Source organism: Trichosurus vulpecula, chromosome 1 (assembly GCF_011100635.1).
Source record: "Trichosurus vulpecula isolate mTriVul1 chromosome 1, mTriVul1.pri, whole genome shotgun sequence".
Classification (NCBI taxonomy): domain Eukaryota; kingdom Metazoa; phylum Chordata; class Mammalia; order Diprotodontia; family Phalangeridae; genus Trichosurus; species Trichosurus vulpecula.
The window spans coordinates 283,254,453-283,272,791 of record NC_050573.1 but is presented as its reverse complement, the minus strand read 5'-3'; the positions used below and the strand labels follow the sequence as shown (position 1 = coordinate 283,272,791).

The 18,339-nt window shown below is 39.1% G+C and overlaps 1 protein-coding gene across 7 annotated transcripts in view; it reads right to left on the bottom strand.

The window, feature by feature from the left end:
- Positions 1 to 554: 554 nt before the first annotated feature.
- The window catches only part of CSPP1 (centrosome and spindle pole associated protein 1), a 135,858-nt gene continuing 118,073 nt past the window's right edge, over positions 555 to 18,339 (bottom strand). For 6 of the 7 annotated variants that reach the window (XM_036766552.1, XM_036766589.1, XM_036766561.1 and 3 more), the window contains 3 exons: positions 10,387 to 10,505; positions 4,771 to 4,909; positions 555 to 1,571 (listed from right to left, as the gene is read on the bottom strand). In XM_036766552.1, the coding sequence (XP_036622447.1) occupies positions 1,342 to 1,571; positions 4,771 to 4,909; positions 10,387 to 10,505 (488 nt within the window). In that variant the 3' untranslated portion in view covers positions 555 to 1,341. Of the gene's footprint in view, positions 1,572 to 3,046; positions 3,158 to 4,770; positions 4,910 to 10,386; positions 10,506 to 18,339 lie in introns of those variants that run through there. The other variant, XM_036766605.1, reaches the window with a different exon arrangement.

Genomic DNA, 18,339 nt, shown 5'->3' with positions numbered 1-18,339 from the left:
GGGGAAAAGTTTTTTTTTCTTTTTTTGGAGGGGGGAAGGCAGGGCGATTTGGGGTAAGTGACTTGCCCAAGGTCACACAGCTAGTAAGTGCATCGAGTGTCTGAGGCCAGATTTGATTGGCCAGATTCTGATTCCAGGGCTGGTGTGCCACTCATACCACCTAGCTGCCCCAACATTGGAAAATTTAATCAGAATAATAGTCTTGGAAACAAGAGGTAGTTGTCAAATGGTTTTGCTGGGGCGTGACCCAAAGAGGACGGAATACCGAATCCAAGTTCATTTTGTCTCATATCCATGAAACAGAAATAGACAATCAACCTAAAGACAACAGTTTCAACCCTTAATTTCCTGTCACCCTAGAAAAGTTTCTAGTTATTTCAAAGTATCCTTATATTCTGAAAACTATACACCAAGGAATCAGTATTTTACATGGCCTATGTTTTGCCGTCTTTCTTTCCAAGTCAAAATCCTAGGATGTTATTAGAATAATTGGCTAGTTTACTGCAAGAATTGTAATTTTTAATTGTAAAATTACATTTTCTACAGAACAGCACTGATAATAAAATAAAACTTTATTTCCATTAACAAGTAGTTAAATCATACCATAAATTAGACATTAACTTAAGACAATGCCTTCATTGGCACCAAAAATATAACAGAAGCAAAAGAAAAGTGGAATGCTCATTTTTGTACACAACTGATTGATTGAACACAATCAAAATCAATTATGGCCCCCATCATTTACTTACAAAATGAGTCAGCAGCTATAAAATGTTGTAGAACTAAACAGCATCTTTGCTGTAGCTAGTAAGGGGAATGGTCAAAGCTACCATACATGCTGGAGTATTTGCTAAAAGATGATTCTGAATATTGATGACACTGGCAAAGTTGTGCATTTATAGACACATGACCAAAGGGTCTTCAAGTTTTACATGTATTAAGACACTTTAAATTTTTATTCACTTCATCCTAGTAACAGGCAGAATAAAGATAATGCACATACGGTAGTCAGTTACAAACAAGAACTTTTCATTACTACTATAATTTATGGCAAAATGTGTGAAAAAATTCCATACTTTTTGCATTATGTAATTTAACAGTAATGGTGGCTTTTTAAAAAAAAAATACATCCTGTACAATTTCATGGAACACATGAAAGCAACAAAATATGGAAAAAAATACATATGTACACATTTAGTATGGTATATTACAGGTTAAAAATTGTCTATCCATGTGAGATGGGATATTTGGGGGTGGGGAATAAGGCCTAGAAGACAAAAAGTTCAGATTAACATTACTTTTACCTTGAAAGGCACAACTGGTTCCAGTCTCGATTTATTTTTAACCATGTGCTGTAGAAAGGCCCTGCCAGTTAAAAGGTAATGGATTTTCAGAGGAACGCTGCTCTTGGTTCAACTGCTCAACCACAAACCTTTTGAGAGTCTCTGAAGTTCCAGGTCGGAGCCAAGGCTCTGTGGCTACAGTTTGTACAGAACTGGGTCTTCTTTCACCACCACTGGATGTAAAGTGCTTGAGAATGTCATCTGGATCAACCAGAGAAACTTCGTCATCTGGAGGAGAAGAGAAACAGGAAGCTCACATTTTTCTGCTTTGCATAATATGGAGACATATACTCATTTTAGTATATGTAGGAATAAAGAATGTAAGAGATGCTGAGTTACCAAAATTTAACTGACTAAAAACCACGGACCTGCTTTGATAGAAAAATTCACTATGTTTTTTGATACAATAGAGTTAGGGACAGAGTCATCAAAAGCGAACTGGTATGGCCCAAATTATCTTTTTTTTTTTCAAAGAACAATTGTCATGTGGCATGCTAACTGACAATTCAGTAATTCAGATGTTTATCATGCATTCAGGTAACTGGGACCGTCCCTAATGCTTCATTCTACTTCTCACATGCTCCCTTTGGGTTAAAATAATTTTTTGGAACAGTGAAGGCATCTTGAAGCTGTTTCCTTAAGAGGATCAATTTCACCTATGAGAAAATACATCAAGATATTTTGGGACAAAAAGAATAAACCATACTAACATTTTGGAAGAGGAAGAGGGAAAAAATTTTTTAAAAAAAGAAGAGGACGAGTACTGTTAAAGATCAAGAAATGAATTTTTGTTTATTCAATCAGCATATGCTGTCTTTTGGAAGTTCCTTCCTCAAGCAAGCTCAGAGTCTTTATGCTTAATTAGGCCAATATTGATACAGCCATCAACATTCTAAAAAAGAGCTCTTGATATGGAAAACCTGGGATATCATAAAGGCTGTTCTATTAAAGGCTGTTCTATTATAGACAGAGATCCACATTTCTAGGTCAGTGCTACTGTATACATGTGTTCTTGGCACATTTAATTTAAAAATATTTGTGGTAAAAATAATTTAAGTTCCCTTTATCAATACCTCATACAAGGATGTAATCTCTGTGAAACCGATTACTTACATGTTCAGGTTTTTTATATTCTAAAGAAAAGTGGTGAAGATAATGGAAAACAACTTTACCCATTAACTTAACATGGGTAAATTCAATCAGAAACAAATTTTAATTATTTTTACTTTCCATGTGGAATGAAAATTTAGTGAGTAGTGCAGTGCTAGACCTGGAGAAATATGAATTCAAGCACACTCCTGACACTAGTTAGGAAACTGTAGGTAAGTAATTTAACATCACTGTGCCTCAGTTTTTGCATTTGTAAAATAGGGGTCAGTCACTTGCAGTACTCTCTTGGCATGGTTTCTGTGAAGTTTGAATAAATTTATAGGTCGAGTGTAAACTTTAAGGTCTATGAAAATGTCAAGTTACTTTCAGGAAGGGAATTGAAGGGCAGTTTACACAGAAGGTGGTGAATTACTGAAATATTGTTTGGAAGTAACTGTCTTCGGCCAAAAATAAGAAATCAAACAGTGTCTATTCCAATTCTCTCTTCTACAGGATTTTAGTTTATTTGAACAGTACCTCTTTACCTATATTCTTATGGCTTATTTATTATTAGATATAATTATGAAAATCTGTCTTCCTACCCTGTGATGGAAATTTCATTTCTTTTCTAAATTACATCTCCTGGTCTGTGAAGGACTGGCACAACAAAGGGACACGTGAAAACAATTTAATGAGCAGTCAATCCACATCATACCCAAAAGCTCCTGTTTGAAAGGACAATTAAAGTTTATTTAAAACTCAGTAACTGGTTATCACTAAATTATCTTAGCGTCTAAGGAAGTGCAAACCTTAAAATTCATCCTATCAGTGAGGAAATTAACCAATAAAATTAGTCAACATTACACTGCTTAGAGTAGGGGTTTTTAAACTTTTTTTGTGTCATGGATCCCCCCTGACCATAGCGTCCACTGTGAAGCCTATGGATCCCTTCTCAAAATAATGCTTTCAATGTATAAAAGAAGCAATTATACTGTAACAGAGTTAATCAAAATATTTTCATAAGTTCACGTATCTCCTCCCCTCCCTGTGACGAATCCCTCACTTAGCTAATACATTCATTCTCGTGCTAGACAACAAAGAAATGTATTTGAACTGAAAGATTGTTACATTCAGATAAAATTTAAATTCCAATCTGGAACAATAACAGGTATTAAAGTATGGGGACAAGTATAAATCAAAGGACATGCTGAGATAAATAGACTATATAATAACCAACAAAGACCCAACAAAGTTTGTCCATTGTATGAGTTTACTATCTAGAAGAATTAATAACAGGGTACAACCTACTGACAGCCCTGTCCCACTTAATAGCTACAAAGGGAAAAAAGAAACATGGCTAACAAAGCAGCCAAAACAAATATATACTTTCTTCCTCAGGAGGAGGATTTCAGGAATATTCCAACTGTACACTAGATGGAATTGGGCATGTTATCATGCTTTGTGGAAAGTGGTGGTAATTTTATGCATCACCAGATTTCGCCAAGAAGAAATTACTGCCACATGTTTAGCCAGTAAGGGCTTCTACTACTATAATGAGTTAGTATCAGATTTATTTAGCCTACAAAAGGAAACAATTCTAGTACCATAATCTTAACCTAGTTTCATATTTTTTTCTAAAATGCAGAATGCAAACATTAACATTAAAGTGATTTACTGTGAAATCCTGAAAAATCTCTACATAATGATATTTAATGTTTAAAAGAAAAAGCCAGTGATGGCAACCAAACATTTCAATGATTCAAAAAAATTTCAATTCAATTTTAAAAATTCACAATTAAACTGAGCTTCCTCTCTACCATCACTCCACAAAGGTCGATGCTAACAGCATGGATGAGTTTCCCAAGTACTAAAGCAACCTGTGATTAACGGTTTTCATTCACCATGGCTTTAAAAAAATTTTTTCACCACCTGGCAGCCAACCTGAACTTTATTAGGTTCGTTTTCAATTTAAAAAAACAACAAAATTCATCACTTGGTCTTGCCAAAGTTTATGCTTTACTGCCACAGCCTCTGAAAATCCAGTATCATCTCTTTGTTGCAATAAGGCACTGGAGGACTTCAGTGGAGGGTCACCCCATTCCCTCCACCCCCATTATTAGGAAGATTCCTAACAGGTCCTATTCATTGGAAAAATTGATATACCCCTGACAACTTCAGTTTTGTTATATTGTTGCTGCTACTCATAGGTCCCAAGGCACAGTACTGGAACTTCCATAAGCTATATATAGCCTTTTTCTCTGTCATCAATGGATGTGTTCAAAGTAGCCATGACACTTCTCCAAGAACGCACAGTAGTCCTTCAAATATGGTTCTTTACCTGTATCGATAGCTTTTTTTTGAAGCTCATTTAGTCTTCGCATTCGTTCTTCATTTCTGAGTCTAAGCTGGTCAATATTTATACTGGATACTGACTTTAAGGAGAAACCATCAGGTTGCACAGTAGGATGAAAATTATCCTGCAGTTAGAAGACAGAACTTAAATATTTGTTGAACTGGATTTCTGAAATGCCAGAGCTAAGTACAAGGCAATTTTGAGACCTTAAAATTAGGGTTGTTATAGTTATGGGTCATACAATTTATCCTTCCTGTTTTCTAAATGTGAGTTCCCCCAAACTCTACAGGCACTTTCTCTATAACTCTCCCTCGGTGATTTCTCATGGCTACATAGATTTCTTCTATATATCCAGTCTCAATCATTCCCATGAGTCTCTGGTCCCACATCTCCCATTGTCTGCTGCACATAACCAATGGATGTCTCACTGGTACCTGAAACTTGGAATGAATAAAACTGCTCATCTTCCCACCCAAAGCATGCCCCTTCTTCCCAACTTCTTCACTTCTTAGTCTCCCCTGACCTTCACTTCTACATCACCAATTGAATCTTGGACATTTATAAACAGATGTTTCAGAGTCATCTCAAATTCAACATATTCAAAAATTAAATCCTCATATATTCCCCCCCAAACTCACTCATTCCAAATTTGCCTATTTTTATTAGAGACGCTACCATTCTTCCAGTCTCAGGTTTGTAATCTTTATGCCTCATTTCCTACATCAAGCCACAGCACCCACAATGGCCAAATCTTGCCATTTTTACTGTACCTTGTCTCACATCTGTCCCCTCCTCTCTGCCTGCACAACTAATACTCATGGTCAGTAAGTCAGTATGTCTCTCCAAGATTACTGCAACAGCCTCACTGGTCCCTCTGCCTCAATCCCTTCCTACTGCAGTCTGTCTTCTAAATGTAGATCTGACAATGTGTGGTTTTTAAAGCCCTTCAAAACCTGGTTCCAAACCATCTTTCCAGTCTTGTTAGACATCATTTCTGTACCCACACCTACAATCCACCCAGCCAAACTGGCCTCTCTCTCCCTTACCACATGACACTGCATTTCCTGTGTCTCTTCCCCGCTGAACACACTCACTGCTCACCTTCACCTCATGGTATCCCTCAAGTGAGACAGAACTCCAGGACTATTTTCTGCATGAAGCCTTTCCTGACTCCCACCACTGCTAGAGCCTTCTTTGCCAAATTACCTTTTTTTAAACCACTATATATTTGTATATATTCTATATTAACTTAGATGTGTACATACCATCTTCCCCAACACTTCCCCTACACTTACATCCGTAAGTGCTCTAAGAATAAAAGTTATTTTATTCTTTGTATTTGCATCCCTAAAGACTAGTACATAGTAGGTGCTTAATAACTACTTGATGTTGATAGTCTCATCCTGTTGACCACATCACCTTCCTTTTCAATAATACTGGTGTCTCTTACCCTTAGAATGCAAACTCCTTAATGTGGAATCTGAAGCCCTCCACAATCTGGCATCGACCTACCTTTTTCCAGCCTTAGCTAACAGTATCTTCCCTTTATACAATCTATGTTCCAGCCAAGTTCTCTGGTCTTGTTCTACCTTCTACCTTTGCATTCATGCTGGCAAGCCCCACCCTCATACATGGAATTTGCTTCCTTTCCCAGCACTTAATTCTACCATTTCTGTAAGGCCCAGATCAGGTCCCATATCTCCTCTATGGTGCCCTCCCTGTTCCTCCACATCCTCCGCACACCCCAACTCAGTGTTCAATCCTTCAAATTTCCTAAACTGCTTTGTTACAGTGGTCAATGGGTTACAGGTCTCAAGTCCAAGGACACATTAGGTTCAAGGAAACAAAGTCTCATGTTGCACACCTGGCAAGTCAAGAAAAGCTTTAAGGCCTATACCATTCTTTTTATTCTATTCTTTCCCTAATCTCTGCTCCACTTAGGAGATGCAACTGCATTCTCAAGATGGATGACTTGAGAACTAAGAGGTATCAAAATGAACTACAGAAGACAGAAAAGACATTAGGAAGGAGTATTTATAAAGGTGCATTCGGATAAATTAAAGCTCAAAGTAGGTAACTCTTGCCCAGTTGATGAGCACTGAGGTGCACTACTGAGAAAAATGATAGGAAAAAAAAAAGCTGAAAGACATGGAGAGAAAGAACAACGTCTGCTCGCGTCAACTAGTTAATAAGCACATTGTTGGATGAAAACCATGCCCTGCTTTTAGAAGCTAAACTGAAACCTGGCTACGCTCGCACTGTCAGCTCATCATAACCTCCAAATGCTCCCTGGGTCTCACTCCTCCTAGACCAATTCTTCATCTTCCCTCTAGCCTCCTGTCCTTTCAAACTTTTCTTTGTTCTCCCTGTCTACCACCTCGCTCCAGACTCAATCTTTGTTTGCACACTTGGCCCTAAGGCTGACCAATTCAAATGCACGGTCCTATCTCATGAATCCCTTCCTTATCTGTCACATGAGCAGCCATGCTCTGCTGAGCCAGACTCATGTAAACACTGGTGAGAAAAGTCACACACCCATGTCACCTGTGTGCATGATATACTGATCTTATCTAATCTCACTTGGGCCCTCACTCCAACATAATAGTACTTTTCTTCCTCCCTATCAACACATCAGCTATTTCAATTCCCTCCTTTCCCTATACCCTCTCAGCAGGCAAGTCTCGCCATCGACTTTACTGAGAAAAGGGAAGCCATCAGTTGTAAGCTTCCTCTTCTCTCTGACACCACACTTCAGAACCACTTTCAATCATCCCCGTTCTCTCCTTTGCTCCAGTTTCTGATGAAGACGCGGACCTTCTGGTCCAGAGTCTTCCTCTCTTTACCCTAACCTCTCCTGACCCCTCCAGCAGCCCATCTCTCACACCTTCACTCCCTTCTTAACACTGGGCTTGTTCCCTGCCACCTACAAACGTGCTTAGGTCTCCTACGGATCTTTAAAAAACCTCCACTTGACCTTGACATCCCCTCAACTGTGAGATCTACAGAAGGAAAGGGGGAAGGTAAAGGTAAGAGAAGGACACTGGGTGGATCAGAGCTCTAAGGTACCAGAGCAGTAGATGTAGATAACATGGATAAAAGGCAACATCGATGTAGAGGAGCATACAATAAGGCTTACACTGGAGGCAGAGAAAGGAAGCTAAGATACTAAGATACCATATTCAGGAGCAAAGAAGTTGTGTAGCTAGGTGACATAGTAGATAGAGTGCAGAGTCTGGACTCAGGAAGATTTGAGTTCAAATCCAGCCTCAGACACTTACCAGCTGTGTGACCCTGGGCAAGTCACTTAACCCTGTTTGCCTCAGTTAACTCATCTGTAAAATGCGCTGGAGAAGGAAATGGCAAACCACTCTGGGATCTTTCCCAAGAAAACCCTAAACCAGGTCATGACAAGACTGAAAATGACACAATGACAACAGAGAAGAAGTTAAAGAAGAAAAGAACAGATTAACTCAAAAGGAGAGAGATGGTTATGCCCAGAGAAAATGATACACATGCAAATGCCCAGAAAGAGGCAATCTGGTTCATGCTCCAGTGTGTCAAATGCAAAGTTGTTATGGTGCTTCCACGTTCGTTCCTCCACTTAGGGAGTAAATTTAATAGCTGAGAAACCATCACCAAATACTATCTAAAGAATGTAGCAAAGAAAGTGAGGGGGTCTCCAAACAGAGGCCACGTGACCCCTTGTTAACTATGTGATAGTGAAGATCCCTTTCCAATGCTGGTTGGAAGAAATGGCCACTGAGGTCTCTCAACTTCTATGACTTTGTAAGAGAAAGAGAAAATGGAGTGCCAGAGTCATGATCAGAATGGGCAAGAAATTCTGCTGACTGGACGTCCAGACTTGCATCTCCACCTGCCTTTCTAGACATCTCAAGTCGGATGTCCAGTAGGCATATGAGACTCACCATGTCCAAAACAGAACTCATTATTATCTTTTCCCTTAAACCCTCCCCACTTCCTACCTTCCTTATTACTACAAAGGGCCACACATCCTCCCAGTCCCTCAGGCTCAAAGCCAAGGTGCCATCCTGAATTCCTCACTATCTCACCCTCCAAATCCAAGCTGTTGCCCAGGCCTGTCCATTTCACCTCCACAATATCTCTTGAATAACTCCCTTCTCTCTTCTGACCTTGCCACCACTCTGGAACAGGCCTTCACCTCTTCACTCTAAAGACTGCTGCACCAGCCCACTGGCTGGCCTGCCTACCACAAGTCTCTCTCCATTCAGTTATCAAAGTTCAACCACATCACCCCTCCTCACTGAATAAACTTCAGAGTCTTCCTATCAGCTTCGGGATCAAATACAAAATGCTCTGTGCCTCCCCCCACCCCCTTTCCAGTCTTCTTAGACCTTACACCCTCCCAAAAATACACACTCTTGGCTCTAATGACACAGGCCCCCTGGCAGTTCTGAGTAGGACACTATGCCTCTCAGCTCCAGGCACTTTTCTCTGGCTGTCCCTCATGCCAGGAATGTTCTCCCTCCTCATTTCCACTTCCTGGCTTCCCTGGCTTCCTTCAAGTCTCATATAAAACCCCACTTTCTACTGGAAGCCTTTCCCAAACCCCGTTAATACTATCTAGTGCTTTTCCTCTTCTGATTATTTCCCACTTATCCCATATAAAGCTTGCTTTGTATGTATTGGTTTGCATGCTGTCTCCTACGTTAGACCATGAGCTACTCGAGGGCAGGGACTTTCTTGTACCATTCTTTGAAAGCCCAAAGCTTAGCCCAGTGCCTGGCATGTAACAGTACTTAATATATATTCGACTAACAAACCGAAAGAAAACTGAGCCACAAGCACTCATTTCCCTCCTTACATGACCTTACTATTTGTCTCAAATACTGTTTCCTCCAGGCCTATGCTGGTAAAAAGTGATGAGGCTCATAGGATCAAAGATTTAGAGCCACAAGAGATTTGAGGGGTCTTCTAATCCAACCTTATTTTACAGATGAGGCCAATTAAAACCCAGAGAGGTTCAGTGATTGACCAAAATCATCAAGTTAGTAACAGAGCCAGGATATGAACCCAGATCCTCTGATTCCAAACCCAGGTGAGGGGCTACAGAATAAGAATCAGTTATAGTTCTCTGGTCAATATGTACAGTAATTACAAGAATGCAATGAGAAACAAAATAAAATTCAGAAAGAAGAATGCTCTTTAGCAAAGCAACTAACTCCCAACACTTCTCAGCCTCTTCTTATCAACCTAGCAGCCTTCAACCCACTTTCAAATGTTTTCCCACTGGCACAAGCAAGAAGTCAACTGTTTGTGTGTTTGGGAACAATTTCTGGACACAAGGCTGGGGCACAGGAACATCACTGTTACGATGTGTTATCAATGCCAAGAAGCCCAAGATGGCCAGCTGGAAGTTTGTGGTGTTGCTCAGTAGGGCCAACACAGTTCTTGGGCATTTCCCAAGCCCACTGTGACAAGACTGTTACACACCTAGCGTGTCAAAGAGCTCTCCAGCAAGTCTACACCTGAGGACAGGGCTACACAGACCCTCACACAGTTACATTTATGGTTATAGAAAAGGACTTTGGCCTCTTCAACAAAAATTTTAAAAGTCCATACCATACGCACAACAGATTCCAGGTCTTTAATCTGGTTCCTTCTCCGTTCCCTTGCAGACTGTAATCTCTGTGAAGGTAAATGATCATCTTCTAAAGGAGAATACCTTTCTCCATTCGTCCCTGGAAAATGTAAAATAACGGAAGGAAATGTTAAGCCTTCAGCCATATGCAAGTCTTTTACCTGTAAAGCTGGAAGCCATTTGATAGCATTTTTAAAGTGAAATTTCAACTGTATAAAGGCCTTCAGAAGCTCAATGACAAAGACAGAGACACTGTTAACTTGAAAGTGATCAGACTGTCAAACAAAGTTACTACTACACAGCAGAGGGCACCTCGTTTTTAATAAGGCAGGCAAACACATACAAAAACTTAATTCAAAGATTTTTTTTATTGCCAAATCACTAACATCCCCCCTCCAATGTAAAACGTTCCTATGTTTAGTCTGAAAAAAGATATGGAGAACAGGACAAGGCTGTCTCAGTTTTTAACCCCATTCACTGTCTTGAAAAAGGTCATCCATTGTCTTTCTTCAACATTCATTAATCACACAAACATTTATTTCATCCCTAATACAGATGGTGCTATGAATGGTGCTAGTTATTGTGAGGGATATGAATTGTTTTTGCTCTCAGAGAAACCAAGGAGTAAATGATCTCTGAGGGAGGCAGACTGGCACTATAATGTCACCTGAGTCTTTACACTGCTAAGGGAATATCAAGAATGATGCTGCTGGAAAGGGAAATGAATTTGTTCTTCCATTGCACGTGGCTCCAGTAGCTACGACAATGGTTTACACAGGGGCCAAGCTGGGGGCCTAGTATCAATTGTGCAAACCATGTGCCCTAGGGTGGTACAGTGGAAAGAACACCAACTCTAGGGTCAGAAGACCTAGGTTCAAATCTTACCTATGCCACTACCTGTTTGATGCTGGGCAAGCTGTAACTTCCTTACAATTCAATTTCCTCAACCATACAACAAGACCAGACTGGATGACCTCCGATGTTGCCTCTAGCTGCGGGTCTATGATCCGCTAACATTCTCCCTGGGAGGGGAGGTGGGATACGTATACAGAGATAAATACAAGCTGGAGAGAGACAGACCACAAACAAAAGTGGTCCGTGGACTACAAGGGTAGCTTGGTAATCAAAGGATCAGCTAAGGCTGACAGTGATGCTCGCTTCTTCTCAGAGAGGACACGGACACATGGAGACAAACATACATACACACACTACAAAGCCTGTGACAATCATGGTGCCCAGTCAGACTGAACCTTAAGTAACTTGCTAATTGACTATTTTAACAAAATTAAGAAAATAAGCCTGCACCCCAGCTGCTTTCTATAAACCCTGGGGCAACATTCCCATAGTCCTATAGTATGACTCTAGAGCTCTTATTTGTAAATGCCATTAAACTAAAGAACCACATGACGACTAGCATGTCAAGTCAGATATGACATCTTAACACAAAAATGGGGTATCTTAAAGAAACAAGAGGTGTATATACTTGAGGTCTTTGTTGGCTAAAGATTATGATCTTAACATCCACTTCAGAGCACAAGTCAGAAATACTCGTGAGTCAGAACCTATCATGCTAGGCTGGGCTTACTATATATGCAACTCTAAGGTCAGCACTGCCTTGTCACATTCAAAATCACCACCCTTAGGCCTCTCTGCCTTTTATATAGCCTTTACTAAGGAGAAAACAGGCACATTTTGACATCCTTCCACTCAATAATAATAAATTACTGATCCAGTACAACTCTAAAGTTTCACACAAGATAATTCTCCCAACCTTTAAGTCAGAGGTAAAAGGTGTGGGACAGAAATGGACAAAACCACCCCCTTTCCCCTGCCCCATGGCTGGCTGACTTTGGCGATTTTCCTTAGGGGAGCAAATTGCCATGATTAACTCCTCGCTGTCCTTGCCTTGATACCCCTTAACAGAAAACCCTGGCATTGCACCATGAATTTCCTTAAGACACCCCACGCCAGCTCCACTGTTTCTAGTCCTGTGTCAAAGCATTCTGTCTTCATCTTGTCAGTTATTTTACTATATGTGAGCTGAAGAACACTAGCTACTATAGATGTGTCCTTCAGTGTCTCATTCTCAGTTCTTATCAGTACCAAAAGAATTAACTGCTACAGGTGGAGGATTCTAGAGTCCTGGGAAAATTCTTCTCCCTGCCTTGCCTGATTGGCAGATTTGTTTCATTTAGCTGTACTCACAGAAAATATTCCTCTATTTCCCATAACAGAATATATATATTTTTCTCCAACAAGCATATTTTTCTTTTTGCATAACCACCTGTGTTTTATGAATAGTCATCTTTGTGTCCTTTGTTTCATACAAAAGTTACAGGAAGGAATTTCTTGTGCCAGGCTCAAGGTAGATGTCATCCAGCTTTGCTATCTGCCTTGACCAACCAGAATAAATGGCTGCTCATTCCACTCTTAAACTGACTCCTTACTGCAGTATTGTCTGACCCAGACCTCAAGAACCCAGATGGGTGAGTGATGACCCTCTTGAGTCCCTAAAAGAAATTCCACTACAGGTTTTGGTGCCAAAAGTGGGATTTCTGAGGTCAGCACACCCAACTCTGCTCTGGGGAATGAAGATGAACTAAAAGGAAAGCTTCATAAAGCCAAGTGAGGCTGTTTTTTTCCCTCTATTTTACTTTCAGTTCCACCTCTGAACCAACAAGGGTTGAATGGCTAAAGTGTTGGAGGGAATTTTTGAGTGAACAAACCAGTCTCAGGTATAACAAAGATTGCCTGAGGAAGAGAGGGAAGATCACAGAAACTCAGGAAGGAAAGAGAGAGTTCAGCATCAGGGGAATGTGTGTATGTGTGTGTGTGCACGCGCGTGCATGCATGCGTGCGCGCGTGCGTGTGTGTGTGTGTGTGTGTGTGGTGGTGTTCTTGTGTTAACCTGATGATCCTTGATGAGGATGTAAAGTCCAGGTCCAAGAACTCAGAAGTGCTCTGTGTCGATTCTATACCTCTCTCTTAGGATCTCCTTAGACTACAATGAGAATTTAGTATTCCATCTTTGGTACATAAGCTGCAGACCAGGGCTGTACACTCCTCCTGGAGTTCATGTGCCCCTGTAGAAAGGAACTCCTTTCTATCTCTGAATTGAGTTGTTGTCCATTGTCTTGTATTACTTATGTGTTGTTTTGTCGCCATCTCCATGGTCTGGGAAGTCCACCCTCTGCCAGAAAAGGGCTCTCTAGGGAAGAGATCTAAGCAAAGCACCTGGCTCAGAGAGGGTAGGAGGAGAAGGTCTTGCAAAAGTCTCTCCAAGCTTTGAACACTCTCAGATGAATGGGAAAGGGACAAAATATCCCCATTTCAGGCACCCCATTAGCAATCATGATTAGGACTTATTTCAAACCCAAGAAACTATCAAAAGGTCTAAACATTAAAGATTTAACACATTATGTCATGCATGAAACAGATATACGTATGAATATTCTAGTCAACAATAGCCATGTGATGATGAGAGTTTTGGTCCTAACTAGCTAGTCTAGTTTAAGAATTTATGGAAGCTCCCCACTTTAAGCAGGACAAAAAAATTGCAAAAGAGCACTGACAGCTTAAAGTGAGAACTGTTTTATTTGTATAATGTTCTATATGCTGTTAGCATTGTCTGTAGTTTGTGCCTCGGTAAATCCTACTGACTTTTTCCTAAAGCCTGATCAGCCAAAGGGAAAAAGGTAAAGACTGAAAACTTCTCTGCTGAACTTTTAAAGCTATCAAAAAGATATAATCTCTCTTTGCATTTCTAATGCCAACCAAACTGGGAAGGCAGACAAAAGACACACAACAGCAAAGAAAAAATTTTTTCCCAGTGTGCAGAAATTTATGGTATCGTAAACCAATTAGAGACTAAATTTATGATTGAAATGTAATTTCTGTACATTTACATTCAAGTTTACAAATGTGAATTTCCAAATTGTGGTTTCAATGTTTTTATAAATGCTTAAATATCTTACTGAGTTTTAGAAATACCACTTTGCATAATTTTTAAAGAAAAAAATAAGAATAAAAGTTTTATGAAAGTTAGATGAAAACAACCTTCAGACCCTTTTATCACTCCTCTTTCCCACAAGAGTGATAGATTTATTGTTTTAGCATTTAGTACAGTGGAAGAAGGTGATATCATTGACTTAAAAAAAAAAGAATTGAAGATATTTGAAAGTATTATCACTGAATTCCAAAAGTGTGCAAAATAAATGGGTTTGCAGTCTACAGTTAAAATTTATCTGGAGCTTAAGAACCACCTACTATTAATTCTTCTCTTGACCTTGGAAAGAAAGAGATTTGTTTAAATCAGAGATCTACTTGAAAATAAGTAAAATTTCATTTGGCAAAATGTTTTATCTTATCATTTCATTTTCTTCTTTGACTGATATAACAGAAATAAATTGTTTAGGTAAATTAGAAGCAAAGTTGCCTAAGAGAATTTGGAACAGACCAAAAAAACCCAAAAGTTCTGCAATTAACTGGTCTCTTATAAGGAAACTTGTACTAATTTGCAAAGGAGAGATTAAGTGGCAGACTAGTTCTATAGATAGTCTGGGATATGTTTGGGAAACAAAGACAAGAAGAACTGAGAAAATAGTGAAATTAAGTGAAGTGTCAGATCAGGGCATGAAAAGGGTGAAATTATGAAGAAGAAAAAAGATACAGTTTAAGCAAGCAGAGATAAGAAGGGAACGGATGCAAAGGTAAAGGAGGTTGGCAGCAGGCTAAGAGTTTGGATTTGCGTTTAAGTAGGGTTTTTGATTTCCTTGAGAAAAGGAAGATATGAGAAATTTTCTCTTCCTGTAAATTTATAATCACTATTTGAAGAAATGCCCATTAGAAACAGTTCTGAAATTTCTCATCATCTCTGAACCTTACTGCACTCATCTGTATATTCTTTTTGATGTGGAAAAACAGCTAGGGCCACTGACAGTATTCTATCAAGTTATAACATTTAATAAATGGAAAATAGAGAAATAAGTTTGCAGCATGGAATTAAACACAGTATACTAAAATTCTGTCCTTGAAGAACCATCAGAAGGATACAGTCTAATCTTTAGGTGGGGAGAATGATCTGGATTTTGTATATGTTCTCCACATTTTTGATGCATCATCACCATAACCCTCATAGGAATAAACTTGCTATTTTGTTGTTTAGTCATTCAGTCATGTCCGACTTTTTGTGACCCTGTGGACCATACTGTCCTTGGGGTTTTCTTGGCAAAGATATTTAAGTGGTTTGCCATTTCCTTCTCCAGTAGATTAAGGCAAACAGAGGTTAACTGACTTGCCAAAGGTCATACAGGTAGTAATCACATCTCCCTAACACCTGGCCCAGTGCTCTTATCCACTAGTTCTCTTATCCACATCTAGCTGCCTCCAATAAACACTCATAATTTAATTACTACATAAGAGAGGTTGTGTTTGCAATTCCCAGGTTTCAGAAGATTCTCATGGATCCTATAAGTGAGAAATTAAAAGATCGTCACATTAAATCTCTGGCAAAAGAGTAGTACCAAAGACTAAAGTACAAAAGACTACTACTCAAAGTAGTAGGCCCTAAGATGTAAATCACTAATGCAAAAATGTGATGTGACAAAGATGCAAAAGTTTAAAAATTTTAATGGAATAGTTAACTACAGTTTGAGAAAAGAAACAAGATTAAACTGTTTTCATGAGAACTAGAATATATATGATTGGCTTCCAAATGTTCCTATTAAAAATAATGAAAAAAGGTCAAGAAAACATGATGGTCTTAGATGACTTAATTTTTTTTTAATCCTGGAGGTAATAAAGAACAAGACTGAAAAAGGTACAGTAAAATACTAAACTTCTTTTAGGTCTAATTGATGATTTGTTTTGATAAGAAAATTGCCTAAGACATAAAGGCTTTGACTGTACTTTAGTAATTATCTAGAAATTCTCAAGCTGAATTAAGGATTTTACATATAAAATTGCTAATTTAATTGTTGTATCCTTTTACAGAATCTCTGCCAAGCCTATACCTAACATTATCCATATCATATATACAGGGTTCAGGTAAAGAAAGAAAGAGCAAGTGGTATGTGAAAATTAAATTCTCTGAAACATTCAGAGAACATTCAGAACTACAGGTAACCTATTTTGATGTTCTTCCTACAGCTCTATTGTTTATAGGTTATTGCTATATGGTCTGAACAGGTTTTTCCCACTTCAACTAATTACTGGAAGGCCAATGTGATTAAATTTTGTCAGGTTCTATTAAATTATAGTAAGTCCAATCTGTAGCAGGTTTTAGCAGCTTTACCTAGAAAATCCTAAAAAGTGATGATCAAGGAAATACTCTCCACAAACCTGCCCTAGTAACAAGGATATGAAAAGGCCCATTCCACATTCCATCAATAACTAACAGCCCAGTTAAAAAACACCAGGATATTGATTCAGGAATGCATATCTCTGAGTTTAAGTAGGTCAAATTGGACAATTTGTTCACAGTATTCAAGAACAGATGCCTCTGACTCAAAATTTCCAGAGGAAGATGGCTTCCAGAAGCAGATAATTTCATAAAATAGACAGCTAAACCCAAGATGGAACAAAAAATCCTGTTCTCTAAATGGACATTAAGATGCAATCTGTTTCTGTCCTTCTGATTATATGTTTATTGTCCACTGTGTCAGGGTATAGGTCCTAGCCTTTTTGGAATGTTTAAGACCTAGGTTGTTCAAATTGCTTTTATTCACACATTGCAATACAACTGTTTGCTACTTAATACTTAAGAGAATGCACTAGATTTTGTGTATGTTTTCCACCTTTTTGCTTTATCACTACCATAACCCTCAATGGAATAACCTTCCTATTTTGTGAACCTATACAATGAGTAGTATTAATGTGATGATACTTCCAGGTAAGTATCAAAGGGAGGAATTGTGGGAGAAGTGAACAAAACTACTTCCCACACACACACCCCAAAATAAAGCCCAGAAACTAACTTCAGCAAGTTTCCTGAGGATAGCTACTGCCCATGAATAACCCCTCACTGCCCTTGACTTAGTATGTCTTACCAGAAATCCCTGGTATTGCACCATGAATTTCCCTGACATGTTTGTGTAACACAAAGACACACCACCCCACTTCCACCGTTTCTACAAACTTGTTACAAAGCATACTGACTTCATCTTGTCAGTTATTATATTGTGAGCTGAAGGACACTAGCTGCTATAGATGTGTCCTTCAGTGTGTCATTCTCGCTTCTTATCAGTACCAAAAGACTTAGCTGCTAAAGGTGAAGGATTCTAGAGTCCTGGGAAAATTCTCCTCCCTTTCTGGTCCAATGGACAGATTTCTTTGATTTAACTCTGTAACTCCTTTACCTATCTCCCAAAGTTAAAATACACATTTTTCTCTAACAAGTATGTTATTCTTTTTTGTAGAGCCACCTGTTTTATGAGGTCATTTTTCTGTACTTTTCCCACAGAAATGTTACACTGAACTCTGCCTTAAGAAAACATATATAAGGAATTTCTTGCACCAGGCCTGCTACCTGCACTGGCTAGCAGGAATGACTACTCACTTCACTCTTAATTGACTCTTTTGTAGTTCAGTTGTTTCAAGCATGTCCAACTCTTTGTGACCCATTTGGGATTTCCTTGGCAAAGATATGGGAATCGTTCATCATTTCCTTCTCCAGTTCATTTTACAGATGAGGAAACTAAGGCAAACAGGGTGATGTGACTGTCTCCAAGCCCAGCACACTATCCACTGCACCACCTAGGTGTGCCAAATGATTCCTTACAGAAATATTAACTGACCCAGACCTCAAGAGCCCAGATTGGTGACAACCAGCACTATAATCTATAATTAACAGATGTCTGTCCAGTACTAAATGATGAACATTCTGTTGCTAACCACTGTTTCTTAGAAAGATGAATCATGAAATCCTACCATTTCCT